This window comes from Dipodomys merriami, unplaced genomic scaffold (assembly GCF_024711535.1).
Source record: "Dipodomys merriami isolate MVZ:Mamm:240054 unplaced genomic scaffold, mDipMer1.0.p SCAF_94, whole genome shotgun sequence".
Taxonomy (NCBI): domain Eukaryota; kingdom Metazoa; phylum Chordata; class Mammalia; order Rodentia; family Heteromyidae; genus Dipodomys; species Dipodomys merriami.
Window position 1 is genome coordinate 4908644 of NW_027206557.1, and position 25146 is coordinate 4933789.

At 39.0% G+C, this 25146-nt stretch overlaps 1 protein-coding gene and 1 pseudogene across 1 annotated transcript in view; both read right to left on the minus strand.

Annotated features, from left to right (window-relative positions):
• Nucleotides 1–877: 877 nt before the first annotated feature.
• Znrf2 (zinc and ring finger 2) overlaps nucleotides 878–25146 on the minus strand; it is an 86586-nt gene continuing 62317 nt past the window's right edge. Inside the window, exons 4-5 of the mRNA XM_070014231.1 lie at nucleotides 13116–13195; nucleotides 878–5019 (exon numbers count right to left, since the gene is read on the minus strand). Of these exons, the coding sequence (XP_069870332.1) occupies nucleotides 13138–13195 (58 nt within the window). The 3' untranslated portion in view covers nucleotides 878–5019; nucleotides 13116–13137. The remainder of the gene's footprint in view (nucleotides 5020–13115; nucleotides 13196–25146) is intronic.
• On the minus strand, nucleotides 21013–25065 carry LOC138821779 (tubulin alpha-1B chain pseudogene; annotated as a pseudogene).

The window sequence follows — 25146 nt, forward strand, 5'->3', positions numbered from 1 at the left end:
ATACACGGCTAATAAAACATTTTTAAGATTCTACTACCAGGTTTACCACAGAATATAGGCAGAACTCTTAAGTTTACTACAAATGAGTGACCAATACCTATTGAAAGGAGAATAGTCATTTGTAATGTCAAGTCTTGAGGTCCTGACAAGTGCTGTTTAGGGCACAACTAAGAAACACAATAGGTTACTAGATAGTTTAGTATCACTTAACAGTTTTTCATTTATTTGGGATATTTGTTTGTTATGCTGTTCTTTGCCTCTCTATAAACAATAACAAATCGTAGTATTATTCATTGGCCTAAACTGAGTGAAAATAAACCAACTACTCCAAGTACAATAGTGGTAGGTTCTTAACCAAAATGAAATATCCACATATCTGATTTCTTCAAGGTTCTTATTCCACAGAAAAGCAACTTAGGTGAACAGGTATTTCCATTTAATACAGGAATTCTGTAATTAAAATCTCCTAGTTTAAACAGATTCACAGGATATGGCACTCAAAGCATTTTTATCAACTGTTTCTGAATAGGGATTGCCACCAGGATATACCAAGTAGCTATTTCCTGTAAAGAAAACGAGGCAGCAGCAACTTAGTTTCAGGATGAAGAGTTGAGAAGAGCTGGACACTGGTGGCTCACGCCAGTAATCCTAGTTACTCAGGAGGCTGAGATCTGAGGATTGCAGTTCAAAGCCAGCCTTGGGCAGGAAAGTCCATGAGACTTATCTCTAATTAACCATCAGAAAACTGGATGTGGCACTGTGGCTCAAGTGGTAGAGTACTAGCCTTGAGCTGAAGTGCTCAGGGATAGTACCCAGGCCCAAAATTCAAGCCCCACGACCCCCCTCCCCCCAAAAAAAGTTGAGAAGACACTAATAGTGAAATAAATTAACTGTTATTCATAACCAAGAAAATATCAGACATTACATATTCCAGGAAAAAAAAGAAAATGTACTGACATGTTACATTTTTTTTAAACCAGGAAAAAAAAAGAAAATGTACTGACATGTTACATTTTTTTTAAACCTAAGAAAATATTTGCACAACAAGGGATACTGAACAAGCGACACTTCACACTTAATCACCACTGTCAATATATTCTGAGTTTGCCTCAGGATACCAAAAGTGCAAGAAAATGGACCTAATAAAGTAAATGTCTAGCAATGAATAACTATCCACCTATTTAATAAGCACCATTTTCCTTTAAGTAGTTTTACATAGTTCCTAGCAATCCAATTTATATGAAGAGTTCCTCTGAAAGAGGTGAATATTATTACCAATGCTTAATGTGGGTATCAATTAAATTTCACTAATTAAACCATTCTTGAATTTATTAAAAAATGGTATTATGCTTTATTCAAATGTAGTTTATTGCTGGGTAAAGGCCCTTCTTCAGTCAGTACATAAAAGCAGATAATATTTACACTGAATTTACAGTCTTTTCCATTTAAAGAAGTATTTCTATGTCTTGCTACAATATATTAACCTAAATGATTGTTCTTGAACTTCATTATATCCGAACTTTGAAACACAGCTGTGAGTCAAATAAGCTTTGGAAAGGATTTTGCCATTTCATTAACTCATTCAAACTGGAATCTTTTTGAAATACATACTGCAGATATACTCTATGTGGTCTTTAGTCATTTTGGGGGTGCATTCCAGTAAAGTGTGTAGAGTAGGAACACTGAAGTAATCATGTAACATTTAAAAGAAATGTAAGATTTGCACTAAGAAACTGAAACAACAGCTCACAACATGACTTCTGTTGTTTCTGAGACCACACACACAAACCAGTTGTAGGATTCACTGTTCAGTGTCAATCATAATCTATAATCTGAATTTGAACTAGATCTGAAAAACATAAATGACTGAAAATGGCAATAAATCCATTATAGAGTGGCACCAAAGTCATTTATTATTTTCTGTATACTGTATTATTTTCTACATACTCACAAATGACCTTTTCTGGAGATTGAGTATTTGCAAAGATTCTTAGAAGCTACAACCAACTTCCTATGAAGGCTGTTTCAACTTTTATTATGACTCTATAAAACCTGGTCACCAATAGTTCCAGCTGAGTATTTAAATGCCTAGTATGATTTCATGTCCTATACTACTATCAATGTACTACTACAGATTTATAACTATTATAAGTAATATTATATAAAATATCACTTACAGTATTTTCCAGAATAGTACTTTTTGTGTTTGTGTGCTGGTTCTGGGGCTTGCACTCAGGACCTATGAGCTCTCCCTGAACTTCTTTTTGCTCAAGGTCACAGCTCTACTTCTGGATTTTTAAGTAGTTGATTGGAGATTAAGAGTTTCACAGACACTCCTGGGCCAGTTCTGAACTGTGATGCCCAGATCTCAGCCTCCTGAGTAGCAGGACTGCAGGCATGAGCCACCAGTGTGCAGCTCAAAATAGTATTTGAATTGAACAAAAATGAACATTTCAGCTTTAAAAACTTTTTTTTTTGGTGCCAGTACTGGGGTTTGAACTCAAGGCTTGGGTACTGTACCTGAGCTTTCTCACTCAGAGTTAGTACTCTCCCACTTGAGCAAACTTCTGTTTTTTTGGTAGTTAATTGGAGGTAAGAGTCTCATGGACTTTCTTGCCTGCTGATTTTGAACCGTGATGCTCAGATCTCAGCTTCCTGAGTAGCTAGGATTACAGGCCTGAGGTACTGGTGCCTGGCTAAGCTTTTAAGTTTTTTTTCAAGTTCAAAAAAATTTTTTTTAATGATCAGGGACCAGATTTAAAGTAAAAATGCCAACTTTGTTAATTTTAACAAAACTTCAATAAACACTGTTTTAGGCAAATATAATAAGTAGTACCTGATACCTACAAACACTGAACTTTCTTTAAAACCATGGGAACTTCTATTGTAGCAGCTGTAGCACAGGGTTCATGACAGAGTGAGAATCAGAGGAAAGCAGGGAGAGTTAACACATCACCTATCTCAGAAAATCAACTTCTAGGAGAACATAGTTAATTACGATAGCTGTAATAAATCTCTTAAAAGAATGGAAGACAACCAAGTAATTTTTAATCACAATATACAGTAGAAAACAAATTATTCACATTCCAAGAGGTTTTCCTTCAGGAATTATGAGAAAGGGGTAAAAAGCTTGTAAAACTGAAAATGAGTATGAAATAAAACAAATTCAAATGATAATTTCATAACTAAAAATTTTAAGGAAAATATATTTCTCTTGAAAGAATAATAAATTTCCATAACTGTTTTTTTTTTTTTCTCCCCAAAAAAAAGCACCTAAGAAACTGTGCTGTCAGCTGTCACAATGGAGGTTTTGGATTCTTTCAGCAATTGCAGTGTACCAAAAAGCATTTCACAGCATAACTTCAGGGAAAATGTTATCTAAATCACAAAGGAAATAACTAAAAATTCCATTAAGAATGATTATGAAGCATTACATAAATGTGTCTGGGTACAGCTGCTGCTTCTGTACTTACATGGTAGGAAACAGAAACAACAGCAGGGGGAACAGGATGGGGGTTTGTGGTGTAGTGTGGTGTGGTGTGTGGTATGTGTGTGTGTAGCAGCTTTAAATCAAACAGCAAATACCTCATTATGTTGAGGGAGCCAGCATGGTGCAACTGTCAATCACACCAAGGGAGGTGCCTAAATGCTCATGGATAACATTTTCCCTATGTTGAAAATGTGAAATTGACTTCTTGGAAATATTTTCATATTAAAAAAAATACATTCACTATCATAGCCCTGATAATCCTTTTCCAGTATTTTTAACCATTCAGATGTATTTTGTGGGAATATTTATTCACATAATTTTCAATACATTTCCATACAAGACTCAATTTAAAGTCTTTGTAATGTTTTCAATTACAGTAGTAACACATTAATAAATTATAAATTAACAAAACCTTTGTATTTGCTTTAAAAATTGTTTTAAAAATGCTAACTTCCAGATTATCTGGAAAAATTAAAGATGCAAATTTGCTATAAATCTGGCATCTCAATTAAATTCTGATTTTTAAAATATATAAAAATCCCTCCAATTATTCCAAGTTCCACTCCTGAAAAGTTTATTTTACCCTTACTATAAGTTGTTAAAGTTATAACATGCTAAACCCAAATGTGGGAAAAATGCCTGGAGATGCAAAGCAGAATAATAATTACATGAAAAGAACAAACCAAAAAATACCTGTTAAAGTTATTATAGCTGGCAGCACTTAAAATTGGTAATTTATATCTTTTATAAAGTTGCATAGCTCACGATGATTCAATGCTAATTAGCTGTTGAGCAGTTTTATTTAAGAGGAAACAATATATTTCATAAACTGCAATTCAGTAGACAATTCTACATTTAATTAAAATGTAATTATGTAACTTGATTTATTCTTTGGATGGCATTCTGGTAATATTAAACCTCTAATGTAAAAATATTAACATTTTAGCTTTCTTATGCAGAAGTCTATTTTCCATACTTGGAGAAAATGGAATAACTTGAGATCATGGTCTCCATCCAGACAATGTTTTACTGCTTGATTACACTTCTTGGTTTCACATTGAAGACTTTATAAGGAGTAAATTACGTAGTTTTCAATTTAAGGAGATGAATGCAGAAACATCATGTTGGGGAAAATAAAGAGACCCCAAACTAAGCAAACAAAACAAATGAAAACACAGCTAGTTTTGAGCCCTAGAGAACTTAAAAAGTAAATCAACTTTTAAATCAGTTAACTTTGGCGTCTGAATACAAAATGTTTATCAGGATTATTGGTGTGGATGTCTGTTAAGGGATGTGCAGCATTTTCAAAATCCCTGTGTGTCCTTTTATGCGAGTTTGGTGAACTGAGTTCTATGTGACGGTCCCTCTACTCAACTCAGCAGGATATTTTCCTGTGCCACTGTCCATTTTTGTATTACCCACTTTCACAGAACTCAGAGTTCTGGCTGAGTAAACCTGCAATTTTGTTTGTCCAGAGACAGATCTTCAAATCCTCTATATTTTCAAGCATCTTGAAAAGACAAGAAAACCTGTGCAAAAACAGATAAACTTATTTTAAGCCATGGTCCATAATAATAATACAAATTAAAACCTAACACCCAAATTCCCAAAAGCATTATCTTCATTACTGTAAACTTTCATATCCTTATTTACTGTTCAATCAGTGTTCTGCAAAAAAGCACATCAAGACACAGAAGGGCTTAACAATGCCATTAATATATACAACATCACAATATACATATATATTATATACATATATATGTATCATTACTTTCGTAAAATAAAAAGGATATGAGTAAATATCTTTCTTTGCCAACACTGAGGATTAAAGCCTAGGGCATTACACATGCCAGGCAAGTACTGTGTCAGGTGAGGCATGCCCCCAGCCCTTTTATTTTTGTGTTTGAGACAGGGTTTCACAGCTAACCTTTACAGGCTGACCTGGAACTCACATTTTTCCTTTTCTCCTCCTCCTGAAAAGCTAGGCAAACAGGTTTGTACCAACATGTCTGGCTCAATTTTTAAAAATCTCCCCGTAAAACTAAAAATCCCAAAATGAAAATAGTAAACAATACCTGGGTTCTGGTGGCTCATGCCTGTAATCCTAGCTATGCAGGAGGCTGAGATATGAGGATCATGTTTCAAAGACAGTCTCAGTAGGAAAATCAGTGAGATTATCTCCAATTAACCACCAAAAAGCCAAAAGTAGAGATTATAGCTCAAGAGGTAGTCTTGGAGGGGACAGGAGAAAGCTGTTCAAGGACAGCACCTAGGCTCAGAGTTTAAGCCCAGAACCAGCAACAAAACAACAAAACAAAACAAAACAAAAAGACCTGAGACACAGATGTTATTCTCTATTTTGGGTTGGTAAATTAAAGAGCTAAAAATATTTTTAAAATGCTGGCCCTTGTTACATACTGTTTTAAATGTCTTAACAGCATTGAATGCTCTGAAAACCCATATACTTTGTCTAGGACAAAAGGACAGAATTTACCATTTGCTAAGTAAGGGCAGTCAGAACAGAAGCAAAAGATTTAAGTGAAGCTATTCCATACCTATGTCCTTTCAGATAAGTCAAAGAGACAGAATCCATTGGTTCAGCTTTCTATAAACAGCTGGTGGGATTCTTCAACCTATCCTATGTAGGTTAATTTTAAAACCAGGTTTTCTATATAAAAGGTTCTACAAAGATAACACTGATATGCAGTGTAACAAAACACATGCTAGTTAGGACTAACAGAAATGTGTTTCATCTGGCCGACTAACTGAATTCAACAACTAACACAAGATCCAATACCTGTTTAAGATAGAAGCTATGGAGAGGCTAGGAATCCATGGAATATTCCTCAATATAATAAAGACTGTATATGACAAGCCTACAGCCAGCATTATACAAAATGGTGAACAGTTAAAACCATTTCTTCTAAAATCAGGAATAAGACAAGGATGTCCACACTCTCCACTCCTCTCTTTAGTATAGTACACATAATGGAATACCTAGCCAGAGCAATAAGGCAAGGGACAAACATAAAGGGGATTCAAATAAGGAAAGAAGGAAAACTATCCCTCTTTGTAGATGACATGATCCTGTAATTTAAAAACCTTACAGAGCAGGGTGCTGGTGGCTCATGCCTATAATCCTAGCTACTCAGGAGGCTGAGATCTGAGGACTGCAGTTCAAAGCCAGCCCAGGCAAGAAAGTCTGTGAGACTCTTTATCTCCAATAAACTACCAGAAAACCGGAAGTAGCCCTGTGGCTCAAGTGCTAGAGCACTACCAGAGTTCAAGCCCCAAGACCGACAAAACCAAACAAAAAAACCTTATAGATCCTCCCCATTACTTGAGATAATATGAAACTTTAAAATCAGTAGCTTTTCTGTATGACAACAATGAGGATCGTAATGAGGAAAGCAACTCCAGTTGTAATAATCTCAAAAACAAAAACAAAAACAACCAAAAACAACCTAGGAATTAAAGATGTGAAGGATCTTATGGAAACAATAAAAATCTGAAAAATGAAATTACAGCATATTTAAAGAAATGGAAAAGCTTTCCATATGTTTCTAGATTGAGAGGATTAACATTGTGAAAACGGCAATACTGCCCAAAGCAATTTACAAATTCAATGCAATACCCATCAAAATCCCAACAACATTCTTCAATCCAAAAAATATCATATGATGGGGCTGGGAAGGTGGCACAGTGGTAGAGCGCTTGCCTTGCATGCATGAAGCCCTGGGTTCGATTCCTCAGCACCACATAAGCAGAAAAAGCCGGAAGTGGTGCTGTGGCTCAAGTGGTAGATTGATGAAAAAACAAACAAAAACCTACTACCCAAAAAATATCATATGAAATAATAAGACTATGACGAGCAAAAGCAATTCTTATCAAGGAAGAACAGTGTTGAAGGAATATCAATACCAAACTTCCAACTCGGTAACAAAGCCACAATAATAAAAACAGCTTGGTACTGGCACAAGAATAGGCCTGAGGACCAATGGAACAGAAGATCCAGAAATGAACTCACAAACCCATAGGTATCCTAGTATTTGATAAGGAGCAAAAAACACAGGATGGAAGAAAGAACCTCTTCAACAAATGGTGCTCGCAAAACTGGCTATTCACATGCGGAAAAGTGAAGCTAGATCCTTTTGTTTCTCCTTGCACCAGAATCCATTCTAAATGGATCAAAGACTTCAATGTAAGGCCAGATACCATGCAGATTATTACAGGAAAGCACAGGTCAAAACTTCCTAAGAGCCAGGACCCGGTGGCTCACTCCTGTAATCCTAACTACTCAGAAGGCTGAGATCTGAGGATCGCAGTGCAAAGCCAGCCTGGGCAGTAAAGTCCATGAAACTTATCTCCAATAAACCACCAGAAAACCGGAAGTGCATTGTAGCTCAAGTGGTAGAGCGCTAGCCTTGAGCTGAAGAGCTGAGGGACAGCGCTCAGGCCCAGAATTCAAGCCCCACGACCGACAAAACAAAAACAAAAACAAAAACAAAAAACAAAACAAAACAAAAAAACTTCCAGGGGCTGGGAAGATGGCTCAGTGGTAGAGCGCTTGCCTTGCATACCTGAGGCCCTGGGTTCGATTCCTCAGCACCACATAAGCAAAAAGAAAAAAGCCGGAGTGGTGCTGTGGCTCAAGTGGTAGAGTGCTAGCCTTGAGCTGAAGAGCTGAGGGACAGCGCCCAGGCCCAGAGTTCAGGCCCCACAACCGGACCCAAAAACAACAACAACAAAAAACTTCCAAAGATCCAGAATCACAACAAATCAAAAAAAGACTGGATAAATGGGACTGCATCAAAACTGAAGAGATTTTGCATGGCAACAGACATAGTTAAGAAGATAAATAGCCTACAGAACAGGAGATTTTTACCAGCTAAGCATCAGACAAGGATCTCATGTCTAAAATATACTTAGAGCACAAAAAATTAACCCACCTCTTAAAAAACAACAACTCAATAAATGGGCTAAGACTTAAAGAGAGACTACTCAGAAGAAGTAAGAATGACCAACATACACATGAAGAAATGTTCAACATCTCTGGCCATAAAAGAAATGCAAATCAAAACATTGAGATTACATTATCAAGAATAACCATTATCAAGAAAATGAACAATAAGGGGCTGGGAAGGTGGCTCAGTGGTAGAGCGCTTGCCTTGCATGCCTGAGGCCCTGGGTTCGATTCCTCATAAGCAAAAAGAAAAAAAGCCAGAAGTGGCGCTGTGGCTCAGGTGGTAGAGCGCTAGCCTTGAGCTGAAGAGCTGAGGGAGAGTGCTCAGGCCCAGAGTTCAGGCCCCATGACTGGACCCCCCCCCCCAAAAAAAAAAAGAAAGAAAGAAAATGAACAATAATACATGCTGGCAGGGATGTGGCCAAAAGGGAATGCTACTACACTATTGGTGGGAATGTAAACTTGTTCAACCACTATGGAAAGCACTATGGAGGTTCCTCAAGGAACATAGCGTCCCTATGGCCCAGAAATTCCAGTCCTGGAATTTTTTCAACAGATCACAAAGCAAGCCACACTAAAGCTTCCAGCATAACCATGTTCATTGTAGCACTGCTTACCAAAGCCAAGATACGGAATCAATCCAGATGCCTCTCAGTAGATGAATGGATAAAGAAAATGTGGTAATATATACACAATGGAATTTTATGCTTCCATCAGAAAGAATATTGTACAATGAAGTTGTAAGGAAATAGGAAGACTTGAAAGTGATTTGCCAGTATTGCTTTGGCATATAAAATTCCAAGATAAAAATTTCCTCCTTTGTTCTTTCCACTCTCTTCCTAAGTCTTGCTATCTATGTAGCCCAGACTGGACTCAAATTCCTAGTTCTCCTGACTCAGCATCCTGAGTGCTGAATATCTGGATGATAGTCATCCTACTGTAATTTGTGACCACCAATCAAGTCTATCACAATTTTATTTTATTAGTATTGGTTTCTAGAATTTTACTTTATTGGCTCAAAAACAAGGCAATACTGACAACATCTCATTGCATCCACCCCTAAACTTTTTCAAGAACTAGGGGTGCAGCTTAGCAGTAGAGTGCTTTACTAGCATGTCCATGGCCCTCAATTTGATCGCTAGGAACACAAGTGAACCACCAAAAACTTTTCCACTGTGAAACAGAACATATATGCACACCCCTATACCACTATACTACTCTTAACCAAACTTATCCCAATTCCTATTGTAAATGTGCCAAAGGGAAAGAGTAAAAAGCTGGGGGTCTTTTAGTACCCTATACTTTACCAAGCTTTCCTCTATTATATACAATCCTACTTTTATGTAAAGTTTTCTGCTATAGCTCTCATTTCAGTTGATATGGTTCAATTATTCTTCTATGTCAAAATTCTAATCTACTATGTTTAAGTTACCCCATCAACAGAGTAATTGCTTGGTCACATTTTCAACCTCAGGACCTATACTTTTTTTTTTTGTTGTTGGTCGTGGGGCTTGAACTCTGGGTCTGGGCACTGTCCCTTAGCATTTCAGCTCAAGGCTAGTGCTCTACCAACTGAGCCACAGCACCACATCTGGTTTTCTGACCGTTTATTGAGATAAGAGTCTCACAGACTTTCCTGCCAAGGCTGGCTTTGAACTGTGATCCTCAGATCTCAGCCTCCTGAGTAGTTAGGATTAAGGTGTGAGCCACCAGTGCCTGGCTTGAACCTATACTTTTAAATAACTTTTTATTGAGATTAAGTGATTACATAAATTTCACAGTATTGTAGGATAGTGATACTTAAAAGTCACAAACACATTTTAACCTTTACAAGGCAAATTGTCATCATCTTGCTCTATAAAATTTGTGAATTCTACAAGCTTTGACAATACAACTATTTCTTCTGTGTTGGGAGATACATACATTTCTTTCCTTTTTTGTGTTAGCTGTTCCCCCTTTCCCTCCTATTCCCTCCCTCCCATGGCAGCCCTTGAGTTGCTTAGTTCATTTTCATCAATGTCCAGTGCAGCTGATGGGCCCCTCTGTTGTATTTTTTTCCTGTTTCCCTGATTCTGTGCCCTCCTCCTAGCTTCCCTTTGACACACACACACACACACACACACACACACACACAAACACACACACACACAAACACACACACTCACACACACACACTCACACACACTCACACATACACACACACACACGAGGTCAAGAACATGGAGTCATTTAGAAATTATATGACAAATTAAGTAGATGTCCTGTTTCTCCAGTCCTGTTTACTTGGTCATATCTCCTTGATATCCACATATCAGGGAGACCATGTGCTGTCTATATCTCTGCTCTTAGCTTACCTCACTCAAAATGATTTGCTATAGTTCCACTTCCCTGCAAATACCATTATTTTGTCCTTTCTAAGGGTTGCATAATATTCCATTGTATCTAGGTACCACAATTTCTGGATCCACTCATCTATAGTGGGGCATCTGGGTTGTTTCCATATCTTGGCTATTGTGAATAGTGCAGCAATGAGCATGGAGGTTCATTGTGTCCTTGTATCCTAGTTCCTGTTGCTCAGGGTAGGTGTCTAGGAGTGGGGTATGGCTGGGTCATGGGGGAGGCCTATATTGAGCTTTCTGAGGTACCTCCAGACTGCTTTCCAAAGTGGAAATGCAATAGAGACCTATACATTTTGGGGGGGGGGACGGCGGGGGGATCTGTCATGGGGCCTGAACTCCAGGCTGTTCCTCAGCTCTTCAGCTCAAGGTCAGCAAGCACTCTACCACTGAGGTACAGTGCCACAGGGCCACTTCTGGCTTTTTCTGCTTATGTGATGCTGAGGAATGGAATCCAGGCCTCATGCATGCAAGGCAAGCACTCTACCACTGAGCCACCTTCCCAGCCCTGGGACCTATACTTTTAAAGAGCAAGAATTACTGAAATCAAAGGGTTGTGACTCAGGACATCACTACTGGACTGACTTTGAAACATGATCCACAGATCTCAGCCTCCTGAATAGCTAGGATTACAGGTACGAACTAACAATGCCTGGCTATAAAACTTCTTCTGGTGTTGATGTTGGTCATGGGGCTTGAACTCATGGACTGGAGCTGTCCCTGAGCTTTTCACTCAAGGCTAATGCTCTACCACTTTGAACTACAGTGACACTTCCAGTTTTCTGGTGGTTAATTGGAGGTAAGAGTCTCATGGATTTTCCTGCCTGGGCTGGTTTCAAACCGTAATCCTCAGATCTTGACCTCTTGAGTAGCAAGGATTAAGGTGTGAAGAATCACTGGTCCTGGATATAAAACAATATATTCTTAATTTCATTTTTAAACTAAATTGTTTTGCCTATTATATAAACAATAACATGGAGAGAATCCAAAGGTGAATGATAAAAGTGATTAAGTAATACAGCCAATGATGCAACTTTTAGAAGAAAATGCTTCTACAAAGTACAAAAAACTGATGAACAAACAAAACTGTCTTTAGAGAAAGAATTACCTGTCTGTAGTGAAGTTTAAATCCCAACTCCAGGGCTGGGAATATAGCTTAGTGCTAGAGTGTTTGCCTAGCATGCATGAAGCCCTGGGTTCAATTCCTCAGTACCACATGAACAAATCTGAACTCCACCAAAAAACTAGCTCTATGATCTTAGTAAGTAGGACTGAGCTCAAAGGTTGTTTTGACTATTAAAAGAGTAAAGAGGGCTGGGAAGGTGGTTCAGTGGTAGAGTGCTTGCCTTGCATGCATGAGGCATGGTTCAATTCCTCAACACCAAATAAGCAGAAAAAGCTGGAAGTGGTACTATGGCTCAAGAGGTAGAGTGCTAGCCTTGAGCTGAAAAGCTGAGGGGCAGTGCCCAGGCCCAGAGTTCAGGCCCATGACAGACCAAAAAAAAAAAAAAAAAAAGTACATAAAAGGTATACAATGTTCTTAAAGCCTTGCACACATTGCTCAGTGAGAGGGGGCCATGATTTATATATTTATATAAACTTTAAGTTTTCTTCAGTATTAAACTATAATAAACAAATGTGTTTTAAAGTACTAAGAATGTAGTATTCAGAAATCAAAAAGCCTGTTTTGTATTGTTTTCTGAAGATTATTTTTGGTTCTGGGGATTGAACAGAGGTTTGTGTATGTTCAGCATGTGTTTAACCATTGAGCAACACCCTCAGCCCCTCCAATGTAATTTTATTCATTTAGCAGTACTGAGGATGGAACTGGATAGGTTGGTACTCTACTACTTAAACTATGCCCCCACTCTTTTTTCGCTGTCACTACTTTCTAAACAGGTTCTTACTTTTTATCTGGGCTGCCTGGATCATAATCCTATTTATGTTCCCAGATTTTTATGACTTGAAATATATCTTGACTATTTTTTGTCTAGATTGGCCTTGAACTGTAATCCTCCAGATCTTAGCCTGCAAGTAACTAGATTTAACTAGAATTGTAGGCAAGAGTCACCACATCCAGTTCTTCAGTACATTTTAAAATATGAGTTTCTCTAGCCTAAGTATCTGTAACACACACATATAGATACATTTATATACACAGGCACATGAATGTTCCTCAGTGAAGTGAAATAAATGAATACATGGCTTTAAGTGTATATTTCAAAATAGCATTTTTTAAAGTAATCAAAACAAATGGGAAAAATACCTTTCGAACAGGAATCTGATGCTTAATCTGAAGGGTGCTCAGGGCAAGATCTATTTACTTCAAACCATTCATCTATACAGCTAGAAAATAAAAAAATAAAAATCATAAATACTTATGTCTAATTGTCTATATAATTATAGCCATAATAAAATATTTATACCTGACTTTTACATCTTAGGAGCTAAAAAGCAAATATGCATTTTTTTTTTTTGCTAGTCCTGGGGCTTGAACTCAGGGCCTGGGCACTGTCCCTGAGCTTCTTTTGCTCAATGTTAGCAATCTACCACTTCAGTCACAGCACCACTTCTGGCTTTTCTGTTTACGTGGTACTGAGGAATCAAACCAAGGGCTTTGGGCTGGGAAGGTGGCTCAGTGGTAGAGTAGTTGCTTTGCACGCATGATGCCCTTGTTTCGATTCCTCAGCACCACATAAACAGAAAAAGCTGGAAGTGGTGCTGTGGCTCAAATGGTAGAGCTCTTGCTTTGAGCTGAAGAGCTGAGGGACATTACCCAGGCCCAGAGTTCAAGCCCCACAACCGACAAACCAAACCAAACCAAACCAGAGCTTCAAGCATGCTAGGCAAGCCACTAAACCATATTCCCAGCCCAAATTCTTTTTTTTTTTTTTTTTGGTCAAGGGGCCTGAACTCTGGGCCTGGGCGCTGTCCCTCAGCTCTTCAGCTCAAGGCTAGCAGTCTACTACTTGAGCCACAACGCCACTTCCAGTTTTCTGGTGGTTAATTGGAGATAAGAGTCTCACAGACTTTCCTGCCCGGACTGGCTTTGAACTGTGATCCTCAGATCTCAGCCTCCTAAGTAGCTGGGATTACAGGCGCCTGGCCCAAATCCTTATTTTTAATGATCACATTTTGCATATATAAGTATTGTTTTTATGTTTCTATTATTCTAAGGTTTCAAGGGGGGAAATCTTTGTAAAATTATTCTATAAAGTACTATTAACAAGGGGCTGGGAAGTTGGCTCAATGATACAGTGCTTGCCTCGCATGCATGAGGCTCTAAGTTTGATTGCTCAGCACGACATCAGCAGAAAAAAGCCAGAAGTGGTGCTGTGGCTCAAGTGGTAGAGCGCTAGCCTTGAACTGAAGAGCTCAGGGACAGCACCCAGACCCAGAGTTCAGCTACTACCAACTAAAAAAAAAAAAAAAGGGACTTTTAATGTTAATGTTTAAGTAGAACACTATTTCCTAAAGACAATCAAGAACCATTACTTAATATTCAAAATTAAAGAATAAATTTGGAAAATGTTTTTCCTAAAGTAGCTTATACATCAACAAATTCATGTCACCTTATCAATGTAACAAAAATTGCTTAAAATTTCCAATACTTAACATTCAATCACATATTGTATATTTGCTCTGCAATTGATATACATATATAAATATAAAGATAACATCATCCACATGTACTTACAGACTTTATCATGATCTAATTTTATTAGAAATTAAATATCAGAGATTAGTGTACACCTGTAATCCCTAGCACTTGAGAGGCAGAGGCAGAAAGAATGAATTTCAGGGCAGTCTGAGACACATGGATCATGTTTTAAAAAAAATTAAACGTTAGGATGCAAATAATTATCCTTAATATAAATCTTCACTGTCTAATGCAGCAGGAAAGAATCACGTGTTTATATATAAAACTATGTTAAATTGTTTTAATCCAGTTTTTCAGTCACAACCAGCACATTTGAAGTGTTCAAAAGTGACACTGAGGGCTGGGAAGGTGGCTCAGTGGTAGAGTGCTTGCCTTGCATGCATGAGGCCCTGGGTTCCATTCCTCAGCACCACATAAGAAGAAAAAAAAAAGCCAGAAGTGGCTCTATGGCTCAAGTGGTAGAGCGCTAGCCTTGAGCTGAAGAGCTGAGGGACAGCGCCCAGGCCCAGAGTTCAGGCCCCACGACTGGACCCAAAAAAAAAAAAAAAAAAAAAAGGTGACACTACACCAGGCAGCAGAAACCCAACATTTCCATCTCCATGGAAAGTTCTAATTCATAGTACTGTAACAGAAGATAAAATCAATGTTTTGAAATGTTAAGTAACTTCCCCAGCAGCTAGTCTGTGACCAAAATAGGATTCAAACTACTGAGCATTTTCACTGTTAACACATATCAAATTTGCTCACACTACAAAGCAAGAAAGGTTAGATAAATGTGTTGAAGGGTAAAGCTAGTATTTATCACTCTTCTATCCTGACAGGTTGGTTTGTTAAGTGAAAATGTCAGAGAAAAAAGGTAAGATACCAGCCAGGCGCAGATGGTTCACACCTGTAATCCTAGCTACTCAGGGGGCTGAGATCTGAGGATCACGGTTCAAAGCCAGCTGGGGCAGGAAAGTCTGCGAGACTCTTATCTCCAATAAATCACCAGAAAACCAGAAGTGGTGCTGTAGCTCAAGAGGTAGAGCGACAGCCTTGAGCTGAAGAGCTAAGGTACAGTACCCAGGTCCAGAGTTCAAGCCCTATAACTGACCAAAAAAAAAAACAAAAAAACAAAAACCGTAAGATACCTCACTTACCCATTCTCTCAACTATCTAAAACACTTTTTGTTACTATTAAGAATGGTTCTTGATGCTAAGTGAAATGAACCCCAATATATGGACACAAGAGGGTTTTTTTCTTTGTTGCTGTTGTTTATAATGTACTATGTGATTTTTTTTTGTTTCTTTTGTATGTATATGGTATAATATGGTATAATCCCTGTTGTCACTGTATTTGATTCTGGTGCCCTGCTTCTTGTATATATATATTTCTAATTTGGGGAGGGGAAAGGAAATAACAAAATGCTGAAATGTTGACTCATTTTAACAATAAAACCTAGAAGACACTATGTTGGAAATGAACTTTACAACTTGGGGAAGAGGGAAGAGCTGTGGAGATGGGGAGGGGAGGGATAGTAGGGGAAAAACAAAGGAGGGGATAACAATACTTGATAGGAAATGTACTCATTACCTTACTCATGTAACTGTAATCTCTCTGTACTGTATTTGTACAATAAAAATAATATTAAAGAATGGTTTTTAGCCAGGTGCCGGTGGCTCACACCTGTAATCCTAGCTACTCAGGAGGCTCAGATCTGAGGAAAGTCTGTGAGACTCTTATCTCCAATAAACCACCAGAAAACCGGAAGTGGTGCTATAGCTCAAGTGGTAGAGCACTTGCCTTGAAGAGCTGAGGGACAGCACCCAGGCGGAGTTCAAGCACCATGACAAAAAAAAAGTTCTCTACATGTATCTCTGATTTGACGTATAACAGTTTTCAGTCTGTTCATTATTTAGCTCTAGAAGTCCCTGGATCTATGAGAACAACATTAAAACAAGTATTGAGAACTGGATAAAATACTCCAGATGTAACTAATTCATGGTGTATCAGAACGTATGTTATCTAAAATAGCTATTTATTGTACAACCACATGGTATTTAAAACCTCAGGCGCTTTAGTATAAAGTGGTACCATTACCTTACTCATGTAACTGTAATCTGTACAATAAAAATAATATTAAAGAATGGTTTTTAGCCAGGTGCCGGTGGCTCACACCTGTAATCCCAGCTACTCAGGAGGCTGAGACAGGAGTGTGGTTCAAAGCCAGCCCAGGCAGGGAAGTCTGTGAGACTCTTATCTCCAATTAACCAACAAGAAACCAGAAGTGGCACTGTGGCTCAAGCAGTAGAGTGCTTGCTTTTGAGCTGAAGGGCTCAAGGACAGCACCTAAGCCGAGTTCAAGCTCCATAACTGATTAAAAAAAGAAAGAAAGAAAAGATGATATTCTCTTTCCCTAGCTGCTGACAGGAAATCTCACTTCTGTACTTGGTGCTTACACATTTCCTAACTACACAATATATATAGTTGTTTTTTTTTTTTTTGAGTCCGGTTGTGGGGCCTGAACTGGGCCTGGGCGCTGTCCCTCAGCTCTTCAGCTTAAGGCTAGCGCTCTACCACTTGAGCCACAGCACCACTTCCGGCTTTTTTCTTTTTGCTTATGTGGTGCTGAAGAATAGAACCCAGGGCCTCAGGCATGCAAGGCAAGCGCTCTACCACTGAACCACCTTCCCAACCCCAATATATATAGTTTTTAACTCAGGCTATTTTTTTTCTTTCTTGACACCGGCATTTGGATTCAGGGAATGGTGCTTACAAGGTACGTAAGCCATGCACCTAGCCCTTTTATATTTTTTTGCCTGTTCTGGGGCTTGAATGAAGGGCCTGGGCATTATCCCAGAGCCTCTTTGTGTTTAAAACTAGTGCTCTACCACGTGAGCCACAGCGCCTCTTCCAGTTTTTTTGAGTAGTTTAATGGAGAAAGGAGTCTCACAGAAAGCTGCGTGCCGGTAGCTCACACCTGTAATCCTAGCTACTGAGGAAGTTGAGATCTGAGGATCAGGGTTCAAAGCCAGCCCAGGCAAGAAAATCCTTGAGACTCCTATCTCCAATAAACCACCAGAAAACTGGAAGTGGCACTGTGGCTCAAGTGGTAGAGCACTTGCTTTGAGCTGAAGAGCGCAGAGACAGCACCCAAGCCTAGAGTTCAAGCCCCACGACAAAAAAAAAAAATAAAGTCTCACAGGGACATTTCTGCTCATGACCCTCAGATATCAGTCTCTTGACTAGCTAGGATGTGAGTCACTGGTGCCTGGCTTACCCAGCCCTTTTTGCTTTAGTTTTATTTTCTTGCCCCCACCTCTTTAGACATTTCTGCTCAGATTCACATGGACCCTGCTCCTCCTATTTATGTTTCCCACACAGTTGGGCTAACAGCTATGCACCACCATGTCCAGTTTATACTGACTGAAGTGTGTGATCTCTTTTTTGCCTGGGCTGATCTCAAATGGCAATCCCTATCATCTCTGCCTGTGTAAGCCACCATCCCCAGACAAAACTTTTTTTTGGGGGGTCAGTCATGGACCTTGAACTCAGGGCCTGGGCACTGTGTCCCTATGCTTCTTTCCCTCAAGGCTAGCACTCTTCTACTTGAGCCTCGTTCCAGCTTTTTTGGTGTATGTGGTACGGAAGAATCAAACCTAGGGCTTCATGCATGCTAGGCAAGGCACCACTTAGGCACATTTCCAGGCCCCAAAACTATTTTTTTTAACTCACTTTTTTGGTCCACTTTTGAGATTCTAATTGTTAATCATGCCCTCATTTTTATATTCCCACTGTGTAGAGCAGTCTGTTATATAAACATACTAATAATCATCTATAAATGTATTGTACCAATGGACATTTTCAATGATCTATGAACATTCTTTGAAATTCTATTTCTGGGCAAACATGGTGCACAATTTCTGAATTGCAACATGTATACATTGCTGCTGTAATTATCTACCAAATATCTCACTTCATGTTTCTATATTCATGGGCTACTTGGTGTTTATTTTAATGACGGACTAAATTTTTGCAAAAATTTCTCTGTTGATTTGTCTTTTTCTTACGGATATTTACAATGCTATTATTCAGGTACTTCATTGTATTTACTTATTTATTGGTTGACTAATTTACTTATTTAAGGTTTTCTGAGATATGTAGCCTAGGCTGGCTTCAAACTCGCGAATGCTAGAATTACTGGTGGTGCCATCAGGCCTGACAATATTTATGTTTTTGATAAACTGTGCTTTCCACAAGATTGAAGCAAAATGGAATTATGGGGGGAAAACCAATTTAAAGGCAGTCTACTCAAATTATACAATTTTACAACCAGAACCAAGCCATATTAATTTCTTACAAATGTTATTTCAAATACATAATTGTTAAAAAAAAATCTGAGAGCAATGATATGTGCCTCTAATCTCAGCACCCAAGAAGCAGAGTGGGGAGGGCCACAAGTTCCAGGCCAGCATGGGTTACATGGCAAAACCCTGTTTCAAAAATTCCTATGGGTTAAGAAGAGCCAATTCACAAACCTGAGAACCATGAAAGAAGTACCTCAAAAGTCCATAGCCTAAGTGAAGTGAGGTAAGAACAAGGGAGGTGGGCATTTTGCAATACTGTGTTCTTCTGATATGTTAGCATGTGTTTTCATTTGCTATTATTAGATAGATCAAATGCTTTAGTGTGCTGGGAAATATTAAAGCATGAACTAGTAAGATAATGTCATTATACTTAATCATTCTTCCATTTACCAAGTACAGTGAGTTTAACTGCGATAGAGATAGTAACTGAGGAAAATATTTCAGACACAAAACCTTTGCTGCCATATATAAAGTCTAGCATTGTACTTGTTCAAGTGCAAGTTAACTTAAGTTTCAATAGAGTCAAATTTATTAATCTTTTTCTGAGCTTCTAAGTTTCCACCTGAGACTTATTTTCATAGGTAGTATTTAAACAATCTGCAAATTATTTTTATTTTAAATGTAAGACAGAAATTCAATACGTTTGGTATCATCAAAAGCCAACATCATTTCCATTCATCAAACTTTTCATTCTGTCCTGACAACACTGTAGTATCATCTCTGACAGATCTTTTTTTTTTCAACTTTTTCTTGGTATCTATTATAACAACCAAATTTAACTTACTGAAACCTTTATAATCATATGAATTTAGTACTACTGTCCTCATCTTGCACAAAGAGAAAAACCTAAATAACTGGACCAGGACTACATAGCAAGCTAATGAGTCTGAGTCCAAAACCCAAGTCTTTAACCCTATGCTTCATATTTTGTCTCAAACAGGCAAGAATATTATTCTATTCTGTCCTTGTATCACTATGGCTACTGTATTATTTCTCTACTCTGTCAATATTATTTTATAATAAATTATTACAGGACAAGTCTCTCCAACATGGTTTCTTCTAGAGTATCTTCACTGTTGTTGGACCTTCACAATTTTGGTCCTTTCTATTTTTACAATCAAGTGGTCCAGTGACATTAAAAAAAAAAAAAAAAAGAGAACAGGGGGCTGGGGGTTTAGCTCAGTGGAAGGGTGCCCGCCTGGCGCGCGCAAGGCCCTGGGTTCAGTTCTCAGCCCTGGAAAAAAAAAAAAAAGAGAACAGCAAAAATTTCTTTGGGACATTTTGAATTATATATATTCAGGGTAATATAGTATCTCTGAAACTGATGGATTTCATGTACAGTATTCTTTCACACTTATTTTACCCTCTAAACTAGTATTTATTTTTAGCTTTTGTTTCAAAATCATTAAGTACAGAATGTTACTGAATGCTTTATCACATTTATTGAATCAATAGCTATTCTTTTTTGTGTGTGTGTGTTGGTCCTGGGGCTTGAACTTAGGACCTGGACACTATCCCTGAGTTTTTTTTTTTTTGCTAAAGGCTCCACTTTCAGCTTTTTGGGGGCCAGTTTATTGGAAATTAGAGCCTCGTGGACTTTTCTGGGCTAGCTTTGATCCATGATGCTCAGATCTCAGCCTCCTGAGTAGCTAGGATTACAGGCATGAGACACTAGCATCCAGCTATTATCTCTCCTTCTTTAATGTGGTCAATTACATATACAAATAAATCTTGTAGTATTTGTTCATTCCTAATATAAATTCAATTTTGTCATGAGGCTACTGTTAGATATATATCATTACATATGGTCCATAATGTTTTCTTGGACTTGTGTATCTATGTTTATAGCAGTGTCCTCAAATTTTCCTTCTTTGATTTGGTTTGAGTGTCAAGTTTACAGACAATGAGTTGGAGGGAACATACATCCTTTTTGGAAGATTTTAAGATTTTTTTTTTTGCCAGTCTTTGGGCTTAAACTCAGGGCCTGGGCACTGTCCCTGAGCTTCTTTTGCTCAAGGCTAGCACTCTATCACTCAAGCAACAGTACCACTTCCAGCATTTTCTGTTTATGTGGTATTGAGGAATTGTACCCAGGGCTTCATGCATGTTAGGCAAGCACCCTACCACTAACCCAGAATTTAAGATTTCTTTTATTTTAATTTCTTAAAGCCTTTACCTTTGAGGCATAATGGATTAAAACCTTACACACATGGAAAAAGACAGACATGATCACAGTTGAACAGAGTAGTCAGAAAACATTTTAGGGACTACCAGCTAATGGTGAATCTGAAGTTCTGGGAGCATGACATACTGCAGGGCCAAAGGAATGAGTGATTAGTACGCCTCTCCTTCTTCCTCACCCTCTCCTTCAATAGAATCCACACCAACCTCCTCATAATCCTTCTCTAGGGCAGCCATGTCCTCACGGGCCTCAGAAAACTCTCCTTCCTCCATCCCCTCACCCACATACCAGTGGACAAAGGCCCACTTGGCATACATCAGGACAAACTTGTGGTCTAGGCAAGCCTAGGCCTCAGCAATGGCTGTGGTGTTGCTCAGCATGCACACAGCTCGCTGCACCAGGAACCACAGTGGGAGGCTGGTAATTGATGCCAACCTTGAAACCAGTGGGACACCAATCCACAAACTGGATGCTGCGCTTGGTCTTGATGGTGGCAATGGCAGCATTGACATCTTTGGGAACCACATCACCACAACAACAGGCAGCAGGCCATGTATTTACCATTGTGAGGGTCACATTTCACCATCTGATTGGCTGGCTCAAAGCAAGCACTGGTGGTCTCCGCTACAGAAAGCTGTTCATGGTAGGCTTTCTCAGCAGAGATGATAGGGGCCTACGTGGCCAAGGGGAAGTGGTCTGGAATTCTGTCAGGTCAACATTCAGTGCCCCATGAAACCTCAGGGAAGCTATGATGGAAGACTCGATCTGGCTAATAAGGCGGTTCAGGTTAGTGTAGGTTGGGTGCTCAATATCAAGTTTTCTACAACAGATGTTATAGCCTCATTGTCCACCATGAAGGCACAAATCAGAGTGTTCCAGGGTGGTGAGGAGGAGTTGTAGGACTCAATTACAGCTGTGGACACCTGGGGGGCAGGGTAAATGGATAACTCCAGCTTGGACTTCTTGCCATAGTTCACAGAGAGACGCTCCATCAGTAGGGAGGTAAAGCCAGAGCCAGTTCCCCCATCAAACCTGTGAAAGACTAGGAAGCCCTGAAGACCTGTGCACTGGTCAGCCAGTTTTCTGATCCGGTTTAATAAGAGGTCAATGATCTTCTTGCCAATGGTGTAGTGACCATGGGAAGCATCTTCCTTGCCTGTTATGAGCTGCTCAGGGTGGAAAAGTTGACGGTAGGTGCCAGTTTGAACTTCATCAATGACTGTGGGCTCCAGGTCTACACACACTGCCCTGAGCACGTGCTTGCCAGCACCTGTCTCACTGAAGAAGGTGTTGAAGGAGTCATCTCTCCCCCGATGGTCTTCTCACTTGACATCTGGCTATCAGGCTGAATACTATGTACCAGGCAGTCGAGCTCCCAGCAGGCATTCCCAATCTGGACCACCAGCCTGGCCCATGTGGATGGAGATGCATTCACGCATGATGACTGTGGATTTGGTGGCAAAGGTGACAGGAGCAGGAGCAGGCACTGCAAGTCCCAGTTACGTCCCTGACAAGCTAAGAGTCGAGGTAAATAACGCACTCCAGAATTTAAGATTTTAGACATAGTGTTTCATGGATCCCTAGAAAAATTTACTGCCTCAACTGTCTATGAAGTCATTTTTAGAATTTTCCTTTTACATAATAATTTTGCAAGGTTAGTCTGAACTACTTATAATAGCTAGTAGTCAATTTGGATTTTCAATTTCTTTTTGAATAACTTTTGATGACATTTCCTATATATTGGTTGGGTGTGGGGCTTGAGCTTTTTTGCTGAAGTCTAGTGATCTATCACTTTGAGCTAGAGCACCACTTCCAGTTTTCTAGTGGAGTTGACAGTTGTACAGATTTTCTTTTCCAGGCTGGCTTTGAACTGCAATCTCAACTTCCCGAGTAGCTAGTGAAATTATATTTTTAAAGATATTATCCATTTATTCAAATTCCTAAATATGGACTTTCCAATTGTTTTAAATTTCTTTTTCTTTTTTTTTGGTCGGTCATGGGGCCTGGGTGCTGTCCCTCAGCTCTTCAGCTCAAGGTAGGCACTCTACTGCTTGATCCACAGTGTCACTTCTGGTTTTCTGGTGGTTAAATTGGAGATAAGAGTCTCATGAACTTTCCAGCTTGGGCTGGCTCTGAACCATAATCCTCAGATCTCAGCCTCCTGAGTAGCTAGGATTACAGGCGTGAGCCATGGGCACCTAGCTTTTTAAAAATTTTTATTGTAAAAGTGATATACAGAGGAGTTTATAATTATATAAGTCAGGTAATGAGTAAAGTTCCTTTTAAACAGTGTCACCCTCTCCCTCATGTTGAATTTCATATTTTATTTGGACAGATTAGGTATATAAAAACAGAATTTTATATATTTCTTGTTATACAGTAACTACTAATTCCTGGTAGTGCTTTCTGCCATTAAGTTCACTTTTTCACTTTGCCAGTTTTCTTTTAGTACTAGACTTCTATCCTTTCCCTTTCATATTTGCCTGTTATCTTTACGTTTAAGGGTGGTTTTTTTTTTTTTTTTTTGCTAGTCTTAGGGTTTGAACTCTGGACCTGGGTGCTTCAAAGCTAGTGTTCTACAACTTTTTTTTTTTTCGGTCGGTCGTGGGACTTGAACTCTGGGCCTGGGCGCTGTCCCTCAGCTCTTCAGCTCAAGGCGAGCGCTCTACCACTTGAGCTACAGCGCCACTTCCGGTTTTCTGGTGGTTTATTGGAGATAGGAGTCTCCTGGTCTCTCCTGCCCGGGCTGGCTTTGAACCACGATCCTCAGATCTCAGCCTCCTGAGTAGCTAGGATTACAGGCGTGAGCCACCAGCGCCCAGCGTGTTCTACAACTTTTAACCACAGTGGCATGTCTAGTTTTCTGGTGGTTAATTAAAGATAAGAGTCTTACAGACTTTTCTGTCGAGGCTGGCTTCAAAATGCAATCCTCAGATCTCAATCTCCTGAGCAGCTAGAATTATAGGCATGATCCATTGGTGCCCAGCTTGAGTTATTTCTTTAAACAACACAGTCAAACTTTTTGATCTGTTTGTTGGTGGCAAGCTTGTTCTTCAATTTTATCATAATCACTGAAATATTTGGATTTCTTTTTGCCTCCTTTTTTTGTATTACTCTAATTTCTCAAAGCTTCAAGTAAAATTCTACCTTCTTTCATTAACTTTTCATTAACTCAAATAGCTTTTTTAGTTTTTTAAAAATTATTTTCTTGGGCTGGGAAGGTGGCTCACATGCATGAGGCCCTGGGTTTGATTCCTCAGTATCACATAAGCAGAAAAAGCCAGAAGTGGCACTGTGGCTCAAGTAGTAAAGCGCTAGCCTTAAGCTGAAGAGGTGAGGGACAGAGCCCAAGCCCAGAATTCAAGCCCCACAACTGACAAATATATATATATATATTTTTTTTCTTACTGTTACTATAAAGATGATGTACAGAAGGGTTACAGTTACATACATCAGGTTATAAGTAAATAAATTTCTTTTTGGACAATGTTACCCCTTACCTCACTCTCTCCCAGTTTCTCCCTCCCATTCCCATCTACAAGTTATATATTTCATTTTCAACAGTGTCTAGTAATTACCATTACCAATTTGTTCATCCTTTGTCCCTCCCAAAATAACTTTTAAACCTAACCCTTTTGTTACTGCTCTGTAAGCAAGAAGAATACACAAGTCAAGCAAACTACAAAACTGCTATAATCAAAGCTCTGCCATTTATCAGTAATGCAATCTTGGAGAAGCTCTCTTTTCTCAACTGTGAGTTGTTACAAGGTTTATGTGGTTTAACCTACATGAAAAGTGCTAAAGTAATGGTAGCCATTTTTTTTTCCCCTCAAGGAGAGGGGCTTGAACTGAGAGTTTAGGCGCTTGTCTGTCCCTCAGCTTTTCTTCTCAGGCATAGCACTCTATCTTTTGAACCATAGCTCCATTTTCAGCTTTTTGGTGGCTAACTGAAGAGTCTTATGGATTTTCTTGCCTAGACTGGCTTCAAACTAGGATGTTCAGATCTCAACCTCCTGAATGGCTAGAATTACAGACATGATCCTGTGGCTCCTGACTTTAAAAATAGTAACATTTCGAATACAATAGATTATGGGTTCAATTTGTATC